Below are 12,863 nucleotides of genomic sequence, written 5' to 3' on the forward strand. Positions count from 1 at the left end.
TATCTCCATTGGCCGGACTATTAGACAATGAAGATACAAGATTGAAGACTTCGTCTCGTGTCCGGATGGGACTCTACTTGGCGTGGAAGGCAAGCTAGGCAATACGTATATGGATATCTCCTCCTTTGTAACCGACCTTGTGTAACCCTAACCCTCTCCGGTGTCTATATAAACCGGAGGGTTTTAGTCCGTAGGACAACAATCACAATATACAATCATACCGTAGGCTAGCTTCTAGGTTTTAGCCTCTCTGATCTCGTGGTAGATCTACTCTTGTAACACCCATATCATCAATATCAATCAAGCAGGACGTAGGGTTTTACCTCCATCAAGAGGGCCCGAACCTGGGTAAAACTTCGTGTCCCTTGCCTCCTGTTACCATCCGGCCTAGACGCACAGTTCGGGACCCCCTACCCGAGATCCGCCGGTTTTGACACCGACAGCCGCTGAAAAGAACAAGGCCCCAGTGCCCGAAAGAGAAGAGTAAGAAGAGGATGCCCCAATGCTCATGAAGCTGAGACCCAGATTACCAGAGCATAATGATGCTCATCCAGTTGTTGAAAACATGAAGGAGAGGAAAGACAAAGGATTGAGGAAATGGAGAGAGGAAGACCCCTACTCCATCAGAAGGAAGACTGCAGTTCGTCACCGCTTCTACACCAAAAAACAACAAGATTTCTATGAGACAATTTTGCTTGATAAGAAGCCCATGGTCAGTGACATGAAGTGGTGGAGTGGAAGTACATTGATCTGCATGAGGACAACCTCCCCCGCGTTCATGAGGACTTTAGGACTGTTGGTATTAGTGCATCCATAGGGAAGAAGTTGACTGCATGGAATGATGAAATTATCATGCAATTTTACTCTACATCTCACTTCTATCCCAATGGAAGAATTGTCTGGCTGACTAAAGGAGTGAAGTACCAGTCTAGTGTGCTTGAGTGGGCCACATTGCTTGGTGTGCCTGAGGGTGATGAGAATGACATTGATGTATATGCTAAGCCAAAGATGGACCACAATTCCATGGCTAACATGTACACGGAGGTACCTAAGAAGTACAAAGAATCTCACAAACTTGGCCAAGATAACATATACTCTTGTATGATCATTCTCCTACCCAAGCCAAATCTGAGAGAGAGATTGAGTGTTGAGGAGACTATCAAATGTACCGGAGATATCCATTTCATATGCTCTTGTATGATCATTCACTTGTTTACTTGGTGATGAGTGCTATTTGTGTTGCAATCATACCATTTTGAGCGCTCCACCAAGATGTATGTGGCATGGAAGAGTAACCCATGATCCTAATCGATTGTGCATTTGCATTCAAAAGAAATTTTTTAATAATGCACAAATTTATGGGGAGCTCTTGCTTATTACATACTTCTCAAAGCGACGATGTATTTCATTCATTATATCATTTGTCGAAACTTTGATCTATATGTTGTCATCAATTACCAAAAAAGTGGAGATTGAAAGTGCAATTAATCCCAGGATGGGTTTGGTAATTAATAACAACAAATATTTCATTAATCTAATGAACATTGATGATATATTTCAGAAAAGATCAATAATTGGCATGGCATGGACTAGTGGATGTGGACTCCTCAAAATGTGAAGGGCAAGAATTGGCTACCCAAGACTCTACATTTTTGGCTTAGTGATCCAAAGTCACATTGAGTCCCCTAGGAAAGCTAATACTATTAAAAGGTGATGAGGTATTGTTGATGAGGTTGTTGCTCAAAGTGCTCAGTGATATTGGTCCAAAAATCCTCCATCACTTTCCCACAAACATATTTGTCCAAACCCTAATTCATCATTTTGGTCCCACCGATATAGTTCAGTTCGGACCCACTGAGATGATCATTATATTGCCACAACCAGAACCCTAACAAATCGGTCTGACCAAATTGGTTCTTGATTCCACCAAGAAGGCCTTGCCAAGTTTCTGTGATGAAGTCATTTCATTTCGAAATCACCGAGACAAAACAATCGGAACCAAGACGCGACTCTGCCATAGCCACTGCACTTCCGTCCCACCGAGATGGTATAATCGGTCTCACCTAAAACTCTAACGGTCAAGTCTTTTGCACTAGTCGGTCTCACCGAGATTTTTATATCGGTGCCACCGAGTTGGGTCAAAGACTTGTAACAGTTGGATTTTTGGTGCTGCCTATTTAGACCCTCCACTACCACTTACTCTAAAAGAGAGCCATCAGAATGAAACACAACTTCCACCATTAATTTTGAGAGAGATCCACCTACTCATGTGTTGAGATCAATAGATTCCATTCCTACCATTTGAACCTTGATTTCTAGCCTCTTCAAGTCGCTTTCTACTCCAATCCTTCTCCTAACCAAGCCAAATCTATGAGAGAGAGAGAGAGATTGAGTGTTGAGGAGACTATCATTTGAAGCACAAGAACAATGAGTTCATCATCAACACAACATCTATTACCTTTTGGAGAGTGGTGTCTCCTAGATTGGTTAGGTGTCACTTGGGAGCCTCCAAGATCATGTGGAGTTGAACCAAGGAGTTTGTAAGGGTAAGGAGATCGCCTACCTCATGAAGATCTACCCGAGTGAGGCTAGTCCTTCGTGGATGGAATCCATGGTGGAATAGACAAGGTTTCTTCTTCATGGACCCTTCGTGGGTGAAGCCCTCCGTGGTCTCGCGCAACCGTTATCCTCCGTGGGTTGAAATCTATATCAACGTGGACGTACGATAGCACCACCTATCAGAACCACACCAAAAATCATCATGTCTTCATTGCTTTTGAAATCTCCAAACCCCTCCTTTACTTACATGTGCAATGTTTTACTTTTCGCTGCTACACTCTTAGAATTGCATGTGTAGGGTGATACTTTGCTAGATATGCTAAAATCTGCCCACAACTAAAACTGAAAAAATGTTAGATTCTTATTTGGTCAAGTAGTCTAATCATCCCCTCTACACATACTTGTCTAATCATCCCCTCTACGCATACTTTCGCCCCTACACGGTGGTTCATCCTCTCGTGGTGCTAGTTTTGGTCGTGCCGACCGCCGCGGACCCGGTTCGGGTCAGCGTGCGTCTGATGGGCCTGTCTCGCTTTGGTCGTAGTTGAGATCTCTGAAGGTGGCAATCCCATGCACACGATGCTGGACATAGGTTCGTCAAGCAGATCCAGGTGAAAACCATGCTCCCGGCTAGTTGCCAATGCCGCGATGGCGGCGTTCTTCTGCATCGCCCCCTTCTTGAAGACATCGTCATGAAGAAGCTCCAGACCTCTATCCGATACCTTCGGGGGAAACCCTAGATCACTCATTTGGATGAAAGCGGCACTCTGTATTGTTCCCTCCTTGGGGTCGTCATTCTTGAAAGTGTGCATTAGCTCGAGGGACCAGTGGACGGTTTCAACGCTGGAACAACGTTTCATGTGGCGCATCGACGATTTGGAGTCTCGGTGGCGTGACGCAGCAGGGTCTCAGCGACGAATGCTTGATGATGAACGCGCGTAGGGAGGTGGCGTTGTCTGGCGCTATGGTGAAGTAGATGGCAAGCCTGACAAGGTCGATGCGTCAGTGCCTGCTCTAAAGATGGATCGATGGAAGATGGTGACGACGACCTCTACAGCGTGTGCATGTGATAACTACTGAGAGTGCACGAGACCGGTGTGTGCACAAGACCTGGCAATGCGGCTTGGTTGGGGCCTCCAGCTTTAGATGTTGGGCTTTTGTGAGGGCTGGGTATGCGGCTCAGACAATCTGCACCTCTTTATCAAGTTGATAGGAGTAGCGATAAATGTTACCAAGATGATGACTTCAGACTTACGGATGTATTACTTTATATGACTTTGGTGAATAATTAATAATGTCTGTGTGCATCATCCTGATGCAGAGGCTGGGGGCCATCCTTCTTTTTGAAAAAAGAGACGAAAATTATTTTACAACGAGATATGGCCTTGCTCTACATTAGTAACGAGTGAAGGGTTGAAATGAAAGAACATACCGACTTTCCGAGGGCCGTTTTTGTAGTAGAGATATCCCGAGGGCCTCTGCAGAACGGGCGTTTTCAGTTTCCACTCCGGTGCCGGCCGTCATATCACTAGTCCACTGCCGCCGGCGACGTGGATTGATCGCTCTACATCAATCGAGACCGAATAAATTTCCTGGCTGCCTCCGTCAACATCCCCGGCCGATCTACCGCCGTGCGCCGCCACCCTAGTTCCGGAGGTACGCTGGAGCTCTACCTTCTCCCTCCCCGGCATTTCAGGATAGAGGTGTTAGCTTTTCTTACCAAAATTGGACTCGCCAGCCCACTACGGTCTACGAGTCGCCTCCAATTCAAATGCTGTAGAAACCCTTGCTCCATCCCCTTTCTGCCTGACCGTCGCCGCCCCGTCCCTGTCCTCAAAACCCTAGCTCGCCCTAAACCGTGGCAAGCACCGCCGCCCCTCATCCTGCGCTGGCGTTCGTCTTCCGAAGCGGCGGAGGTGCAGGAGGGCCCCGATCTAGGTCAGACCTCACTGACCGGCACGCTGTGCTCACAACTCGCATACTACCAACATCAGTTCATTTTCCATTCGTTTTTTTTTTGGGATCCCAACCTCCATAGCGCACGATCGAGTTCGAGTCCAGCCCTTCTTATAGAGAAGGGCAATACTTATCTGTACCATGCTACACAATGATTGCTTGGCTAATGGGGCCATTAGTTGATCTGATGATGGCCACCTGTGGTTTATTTTATTTGGGATGGGGGACAGGGCTGGGGCCTGATGGTCACCATCACATGCCAACCTGGTCTTGTGGCCGTTGGAAACGGCGTAGATTAACCCGATTGAACGGTCGTTCGACACGTGGTGGCGGTCTCCACCGCTCTATTTTTTTATTTATAAGGTTTTATTCAGGCTTTGTATAGCGAACATTTTGTATTTGAATTGTATGGTATGTCTTCACTGTTTTATCTAGTGTTGTCAAGTGATGTTTTATCGTCTATCGGGTGCTGATTAGTATCTTCATGGTGTGATAAATATTTTCTAGGTGTTATTGAGTCTCTCACATGCTATCATTTCTATTATTGAGATGAGATCTTCTGTGAGCTTTCGTAGAAAATTTAGTACTACTTTTTTTTTTCAAGCACATGGTGCTATTTATGTTGATTTCTTCTGTATATCTTCAAAGATCTGGAACTCTCATTTGTTTCCTAGTTGAGCCAAATGAAGATTTTAGTGCAATAAACAAAAATTGAAGGGTGCAATCTGACCCTCGCCACACCCGGGGATCGAACCTGGTTGTGCAGCATATTCTCTCTTTGTCCAGCACCGCGACCACTGCGGGTTACCTTAATATATTGAAATTTATAACAAAGACACTATTTGACACATTATTTCAGTACCTCGGTTGCAAATATTCCCATATTATATAGATGCTCGATATGTCCGTAAATCCCTTCCTTTTAATTTTGACTAACAAACACACTTTTGTTACATGCGCTTACTTTATTTCTTTAAAAGGATCTGGTCCTGATTTCTCTCTTTTTTGCCTTGGGATATGCGCTTGTATAGGTTGATATAGACAGCAAGAGGGCATCATATTGTACCAGAAAGCGCCAAAGAAGTACAGATTGCAGCACAAGCGATGGAACTTAATAGTCGAGAAAATAAGGCTCCGCCGGGGTAAGAACTAACTACTTTACCCGGTAAAAAGAAGTGCTCTGCTTGTAAAGAGACATCACACAATTTGGATCAATGCAGGATAAAAGACAAATTGGGTACTATGGCCCAGCTATTTGGACATTCTACAAGGTTCCCGTTCTACATGATTCAACCTTCAAAGGAAGTTGTCGAAAATGAAAAATTCTATCATCACTGCCTGCTGATCACATCTAATGCCTGTAACTTGGACCCGACAAGAGTGAAAACTGAACTAAACAAGTTCTGGAAGCTGACTGATGACTGGCATATAAAGAGAGAAGGTAGGCAGAATTTCGTAGCATCCTTCAACTCAGAGGATGACCTACTAAGCTGTTTAAAGCCTCCCAATGTAGAAACATTTCTGGATGAAAAGGAGGTGAATTTCACTGTAGCACGGTGGGATGAAGGTGATGGGGAAAAGCTGGACTTGATCAGAGAGTGGCTTTTGGTCTATGGGGTCCCAGGTGCATATAGAAACTGGAAGGAGCTATATCAAGTTGCATCTGCAGTTGGAGTTTTGCTTGAGGTGGATGAGGAAAGTTTGGAAAGTGGAGATAAGGAGCCTATTAGGTTGAGGATAGCATTGGGAAGTCTTGTTGGTGCTCCTTTCTCTTGCCACTTTGTGTTTGGATGGTCTTCTAGACTAGTGAAGTTCATGATTGGAGACAAAGTAAAAAGGATAGAAGGGCAATGGAAGGAAGTAGAAGAACGGAATGTTAGTGCCATGAAGGAATATGCAGATATAAGAGAAGAAGGTATTGAGGTACCTCCAGAAACACTGAACAAAGGAATGGATTTAGAGGGCACTGGAGTAGATTTCTTAGGCAATTATTCTTTGGATTTTGGAAGTTGCTCAGGCAAGGAACGTGAAGAAGAACTGAAGACCACAGAAACAGCTACATTGCTGGAAGTGGCGAAGTTCATTGCAGAGTTGAGAGCTGATGAAGAGATAAAGGAAAACAGCATAAGTGCTATGGCAGCCACCACAACAAACTCAATGAAAGCAACAAAGGGGGGGCAATCCCCAAGTGAAAGCTCAGCAAGAGGTGATCATATGTCGTGTTTGGAAGATTGTTGCGACAAGGATCATCAAAAGAAACTGAAGACTGATATGGCTACATTGCCTTAAGTGTCAAAGTTCACTGAAGACTTAAGAACTGATGGAGAGATCAAAGAAAACAACGCAAGTGAGTGGGCACCAGAACGAACTCTGAAAGAGCTACAGAAGACATTCCAAAAGCTGAAGGTTGGCAATTCATAAGCGGAAGTTCAACTTCAACGAGCTTCATTGAAAGGGTCCCCAGAGGTGAGTGAAAACTGCGCATTTGCGAACTTTGCTGTGCTATATTTATCAAATATGCTATGAAAAATTCCTTTCCAAATCAAATCAAAAGGAAAATACTTACAAGAGCATGGGCTAAAATTGTTTCCGAAAATGGAAATAAATGAATTCTCAGTTCTTGAAAAAGATAATTTAAAATATCATGTATGTTGTGAATTTTCTTGGCACAATATCAATTGGTTGACACTTTGTTTGCTGACATCATTTCTGATCTGCCCATGAAGGTATGCACAAGCCACCTATAAAGAATGTGTACACAAGGAGAGATCGGAAGCAAAAAGAATCGACAGAAGGTTCCACTTTGTTTGCTGATATCAGTTCTAACAGTGCCCATGAAGGTATACAGAAGCCACCTATAAAAATTGTATTCGAGAGAAGAAGTGATCCCAAGCAAAAAGGATCCACAGGGGGGCAACTTGCTTCAAAGGAACTGAACAAAGGAATGAACCCAGGGAGCAGCAGTCACGCCACAAGGATTGCAACCTTAACATGCAATATTTTGGACTCAAAAAATTTATTAGAGAAGCAACACGAGAAAGAAATGAAAATGGCAGAAACAGCTTTACTAGGAAAAGGACCAGAGTCGACTGAAGAATCTGGAGGTGGAGAGAATAAAGACAACAATGTAAGGACCAGTACAGCGTACTACATGAGAAACAAAACAGCAGTGAAGACTCTGGGAGCTGAAGGAGCGCAATGTATCAAGGGAAGTTCAGCGTGCATGATTAGAGTAACTCAAACAAAAGGTGAGTAAAAATCCTATGTGCATAAAATTGTTATACTTGTATACCTTCAAATCTGTTCTGAACTAAGTCTTCTATCACAATTTAGAAGGAAAACACCCAAATGGCATTTGACTACCAGTCTCTTTAGAAAATGAAAAGAAAACTGATTTTCAGTTTTTGAGTGACACAATCAGGAATATAAGAATCGGTGTGTACACCAACACATGGACTGTAGAGAGCGTGCAAGATGACAGCCTTACTAATTGTGGTGGGCCATGTGTTTACGTGAACATAAGGAAACCATCTTACATTACTGCTTTACAAAAAAGCTTACATAAGATAAGAATATGAACTTGAACAAAAGAAGGTTAAAACAGATTAAATACAAAAACAACTAGGGAGATGTGAGATGAGTTATGCGGAAAACAGTAACTGCTTTACTAATTTGCGGAGGGAACATTACCCTGATGGACAAAATTCCCGTTTAGAAATGAGAAGAGTTTGATTATTGATACTATGTTTTACTGTCTTCAACCATTTTATGTATTGATTAATTTCTGATCCAACGCATTGATGCTTTTTTAGAACATTGATTTTGATATGGTTGTGTTTAAAAAGTAAAATAGGAGTTTAGTTCCAACCCTTTTGCTATAAAAGTTCGGCAGCGTTCTGATGGAACAGGAGAAACATCCCTGATTTATTGAAGTTTTGGGCTAGAAAATATTTTGCTAATATGTACTTTGTTTGCACTGTCTCTGAAGGTGTTGACATGGCTGCAACGACACTAGAAGGAGCTCGGTTTGATGGAAAGCAGCCTGTGTCTAAGATGACTACGCGGTATGTGATCTGATATTTTACTTCTGCCTGTTTGTTTCTCGTCTTGTCTTATTGTTTCATTTATATTTATGGATATTTGATTACTTCCAACATGACATGGTATAGGCTAACTCAATTTTACGAGGAGTTCAACACATATAATGAAATCTATGACAGTTTCGTTGAGATGGGTCTTCGAGAAAATCTGCTGAAAGGAATATATGCATATGGTAATTCCTACTTTATTTGTTAATATGTTGAGATGCTTATTTGCGTATACAATTATTTCTTGACTCGACATGTATTATAGTGAAGTCTTAATGCGATTTTTCTTGAAGGTCTGGCGATGCCTTCTGCAATCCATCAACGGGGAATTGTCCCATTGTGCAAGGGTCTGGATGTTATCCAGCAGTCACTGTCTGGAACAACTGTGACACTTGCCTGTGGAGTTCTCCAGCGACTCGATTATGGATCCACGGAATGCCAAGCTTTGGTTCTTGTACCAACGCGTGACTTGGCACAGGACACCGTGAAAGTTATTGGAGCACTTGGTCAGTGGCTAGGTGTCAAAGCTCATGCTTGTCTTGGAGGAACTAGTATTCGTGAGGACAAGCAAATTTCGTCGAGCAGCAATCAGGTTATTGTCGCCACTCCTGGCCGCGCTCTTGACATGCTAAGAAGACGAGCGCTTTGTCCAGATAACATCAGAATGTTTGTCTTGGATGAAGCTGATGAAATACTCGCAGGAGGTTTAAAGAACCAGGTTGGTTTTGCATCCTCATACCAGCTCAGTTTACAGTGATCCCAATGGTTGCAAAACTTCTCTCGTACTACTTGTTCTTTTAATTTGAAACGATAAAAATAGATCTTGTTCAGCTCATGCAATTCTATGGTGGCATCTATTTTCGTAAACTGTGACCATTCATCTTTCTTGCAGATCTATGATATTATCCAGCTTCTCCCAGCCAAAATCCAGTTTGCTGTATTCTCTACCACCATGTCCAATGAAGCTCTTGAACTTTGCCGGAAGTGCATGAATAAGCCTATGAAGGTCATAGTGCCAAAAGATGAAGAACTTGAGGGTTTTAGTGTTAAGCAGTTCTATGTTAAGGCTGAGAATGAAGAATCAAAGTTTCAAAAATTATGTGATCTTTTTGACACCATGGCCGTCACGCAAAACATCATCTTTGTCAACGCACGTCGGAAGGTCAAGCCACTGACTGAAAAGATCAGAGGCAGGGGGTACACTGTCTCGGCAAGCCATGGTGGTATGGACCAGCACTCCAGAGATGTTGCCGTCCAGGATCTCCAGTCGGGATCATCCCGTGTCCTCGTCACCACCGACCTTCGTGGCGCTGACGCATTGCAGGTCCCTGTTGTCATCAACTATGATCTGCCAACACAACCAGCACAATACCTTCGTCATGTTCGACGAAGTGGACAGCCTGGAGGGATTGGTGTCGCTATCAGCTTTGTTGCTCGTGCTGATGAGCGTGTCCTGTCTGGCATCCAAAGGTTCTGCAATACTCAGATGGCGGAGTTACCCTCCAACGTCGCTGACCTCTTGTGAGCAATTCTGTAGTTGGATATGGTGCACAGATGGCTATCTAGACTTCTTTTTTCTATCGTTGGCCTGGAGAGCTGCGCAACAGCTGCATTTTGTTGAATTGTGGGAATCGTCTTGTGGGATTGAAACGTGTTGAGTTCTCCGGTATTATGTCATGGTGGTTCGAAACTGAATTCGATGTGGTGCAAATAGTTGTTTGAAATGTTTTGGTGGTTCATCTGTTGTTTACTATTGTTATATTGTGTTGGTGCACATATGCTGCTAGTGAGCAACGTTATGCGCACAGGTTACAGAATCCTTAAGCCAGGACAAATAATGCAGGTCAGACTTGGATTGAACCTTGGACCAGATTACATAGCAAGTTGGTCACCTATAATATCAAAGAATGTTCTGCTGAATGAATCTGATGTTAGTACCACAATTTGCAGGCAATAACAACTACTGGTGGGTACCATGATCTTTCTGTTCTGTATTGTAAAGGCAACACCAGCGCAGTCCAGACACTTTTGGACATCCAATGCCGTGCATCAAACGCTTGACGCCTCGGACCCAGCCAAAACTGAAGTGGAGCCGACACATGTGGACAATTCCACCACTGTCTCCACGCAAAAGGCTGCCCTTGCCCTTTGGTGGTGGTTACCCACAAGACCAGCACCGCAACACGTAACACCCACCGCCAAAACAGAATAAGAGGGAGGACGCTTTGGCGGAGGCCGGTCACCGAGTACCTCCTCCACCAAAGTGTGTGAACCGGCGGGTGCCAGCCATGCAATCACCGCTCCTGCAGCCGCCACCGCTCTGCCTAGCGCAGCTGGATCCACCATACTACTACTAAACCCAGCGCACCTTCATGGAGCCTCAGTCACAATCGTCGACGCTTGTCCTTGTGCGGATGCCGGCTCCCTCGTCCTTCGGTGCCCAGTCTCTGTTTGCTTCAATGTCTCAACCGGGCGCGATAGTGGATGAGAAGGAGGCAATGATGAACATGATTCACGACAGCGGTGACCACAAAGACGGGAAAGTGGAGGACTCTTGGCCGGAGTCGGACACCCAACAAATGGACACCCAGATACAAACACCCACCAGAAGCACACTTAACAGCAGACGACGACTAGTCAGATGGTGATCCAGACGACTTCTGGGCGCTGAGTGCATACCCAAAGAAGAAGAGGGGAGAAAATTCAACATGAAGGAGGATGAATTGTTGGTTGATGTGTGGTTGTCCACAAGCACCGATCCAATTCATGGCACAGAGCAAAGGGACAAAACCATTTGGACAAGTGTGCATGTTTGGTTCTATGAGCAAAGACACTATGATCTGTATCGCAAGGAGAAAATCCATGAGCATAATTCGAAATCAATCACTAATTGATGGTACACCATTCAAGAGTCCATGAGCAAGTATTGTGGCTTTTACAAACAATTGAAAATCCAGTGGCCAAGTGGCGCGTTACTCAACGTGCTCGTCCGTTTTTTGTTGCTCTATGTGTTGGTCATTTGGCCGGATATACAACATGTGTTGGATTCGGCCAGATATGCTCTATGAGTTGGTATTTGGCTGGATATGCTATGCCAAGTATCTAGTAGTGGTTTCTTCCCCGTACGCTATGCATTTATTGTCCGGTCTGTATGTATTTTTTATTTTCCAACTAATACAGTGTTAGTTCTATGTTAACCTTCTTTTAGGTACTTCCTAGGATTTTCTTTGTAGGAAACCCCAAAAATATAAATAGGCGTATTTTCCCATGAAGATGCTACATTTTGTTGGTCTTATTTATGGGATAGCGAATCCATTTTTGTGTGCACTTAATTGTCAGGTTGGACGCATTGGGTGTCGGTGTCAAAACCGGCAGACCTCGGGGAAGGGGGTCCCGAGCTGTGGATCTCGGATCGGTGGTAACAGGAACAAGGAAGATCATGTTTACCCTGGTTTGGGCCCTTTTGATGGAGGTAAAACCCTACGTCATGCTCTTGTTTATATTGATGATGATGTATCGAGTACAAGCTTGATCTACCTCGAGATCGTAAGTTGTGTTCTAACCCTAGGGCTAGGAGAATGTAATTGTGTTTCGGTACCCTCTACGGGCTAAACCCTTTGGCTTATATACACGCCAAGTAGGGCATCTAGGGTTACATGGTCGGTATCTAGGGGAGCGCATGGAGGCGGTAGGAGATGGCTTGGAGTATACGTCAAGTCTTCGGCAGATGCAGTCTTGATTACGTCTAGTGTGTAGCTTCCAGAGTCCATCAGATAGAGAATGAGGCGCACAGGCCCAACCCGAGGACTACGGGCCAACTCAGTTGACACCCCTTAGTCCATGACACCGTTAGTAGCCCCCGAACTGGTCTTCTATCCCGAGGACAGCTTCCTTGATGTAGACAACTTTGGATTCGAAGTCCTTGGCTCAACAGACGAGTTCCCCTTCTTTGGCGATTCGAGATACTTTTCCTCTAAAGGTCACCATGGACCACCCCTCAAAGGAGTGACGTCCCCTGATCGTGACCTAGCCGAACTCACTCAGCGCCCGAAGACGCAAGGTTACTTAACCGCGAAGGCCTACCGCGTAGGTGTGAACAATGCTTTCTAGCCTGGCAACTTTATCAAAGCGGCACCACCCATGACTGGACAGACGATTACTACCCACCCATATCATGGCCTGAGGCAATCCTCTTATTGGCATGTCCCATCGAAATGGAGATCGTGCTCATTTTCTTAGGGATATCATTAAGATTTTGTT

General features: G+C 44.4%; 1 protein-coding gene across 2 annotated transcripts; it reads left to right on the top strand.

The window, feature by feature from the left end:
• Positions 1–4,009: 4,009 nt before the first annotated feature.
• On the top strand, positions 4,010–10,344 carry LOC125528527 (eukaryotic initiation factor 4A-10-like). Of its 2 annotated transcripts, none has more exons than XM_048692983.1 (8): positions 4,010–4,215; positions 5,547–5,657; positions 5,736–6,981; positions 7,242–7,763; positions 8,504–8,579; positions 8,685–8,788; positions 8,897–9,321; positions 9,496–10,344. In XM_048692983.1, exons 4-8 carry the CDS (start codon positions 7,244–7,246, stop codon positions 10,126–10,128), a joined length of 1,758 nt encoding a protein of 585 aa, XP_048548940.1. In that variant the 5' UTR covers positions 4,010–4,215; positions 5,547–5,657; positions 5,736–6,981; positions 7,242–7,243; the 3' UTR covers positions 10,129–10,344. The 2 variants fall into 2 exon arrangements, with proteins under 2 accessions (XP_048548940.1, XP_048548941.1); XM_048692984.1 differs by lacking the exon at positions 4,010–4,215 and adding an exon at positions 4,283–4,497.
• The last annotated feature ends 2,519 nt before the right edge of the window (positions 10,345–12,863 follow it).

The sequence above is a fragment of the Triticum urartu genome, unplaced genomic scaffold (assembly GCF_003073215.2).
Source record: "Triticum urartu cultivar G1812 unplaced genomic scaffold, Tu2.1 TuUngrouped_contig_4937, whole genome shotgun sequence".
NCBI lineage: Eukaryota > Viridiplantae > Streptophyta > Magnoliopsida > Poales > Poaceae > Triticum > Triticum urartu.

What these genes read in the sequence shown, in the direction of transcription:
- LOC125528527 (XM_048692983.1), top strand. Translation starts at nt 7,244, where the DNA reads ATGCACAAGCCACCTATAAAGAATGTGTACACAAGGAGAGATCGGAAG. An exon ending in GAAAGGAATATATGCATATG is followed by an intron (nt 8,789 to 8,896) that starts GTAATTCCTACT and finishes TTTTTCTTGAAG; the next exon opens with GTCTGGCGATGCCTTCTGCA. An exon ending in CAGGAGGTTTAAAGAACCAG is followed by an intron (nt 9,322 to 9,495) that starts GTTGGTTTTGCA and finishes TCTTTCTTGCAG; the next exon opens with ATCTATGATATTATCCAGCT.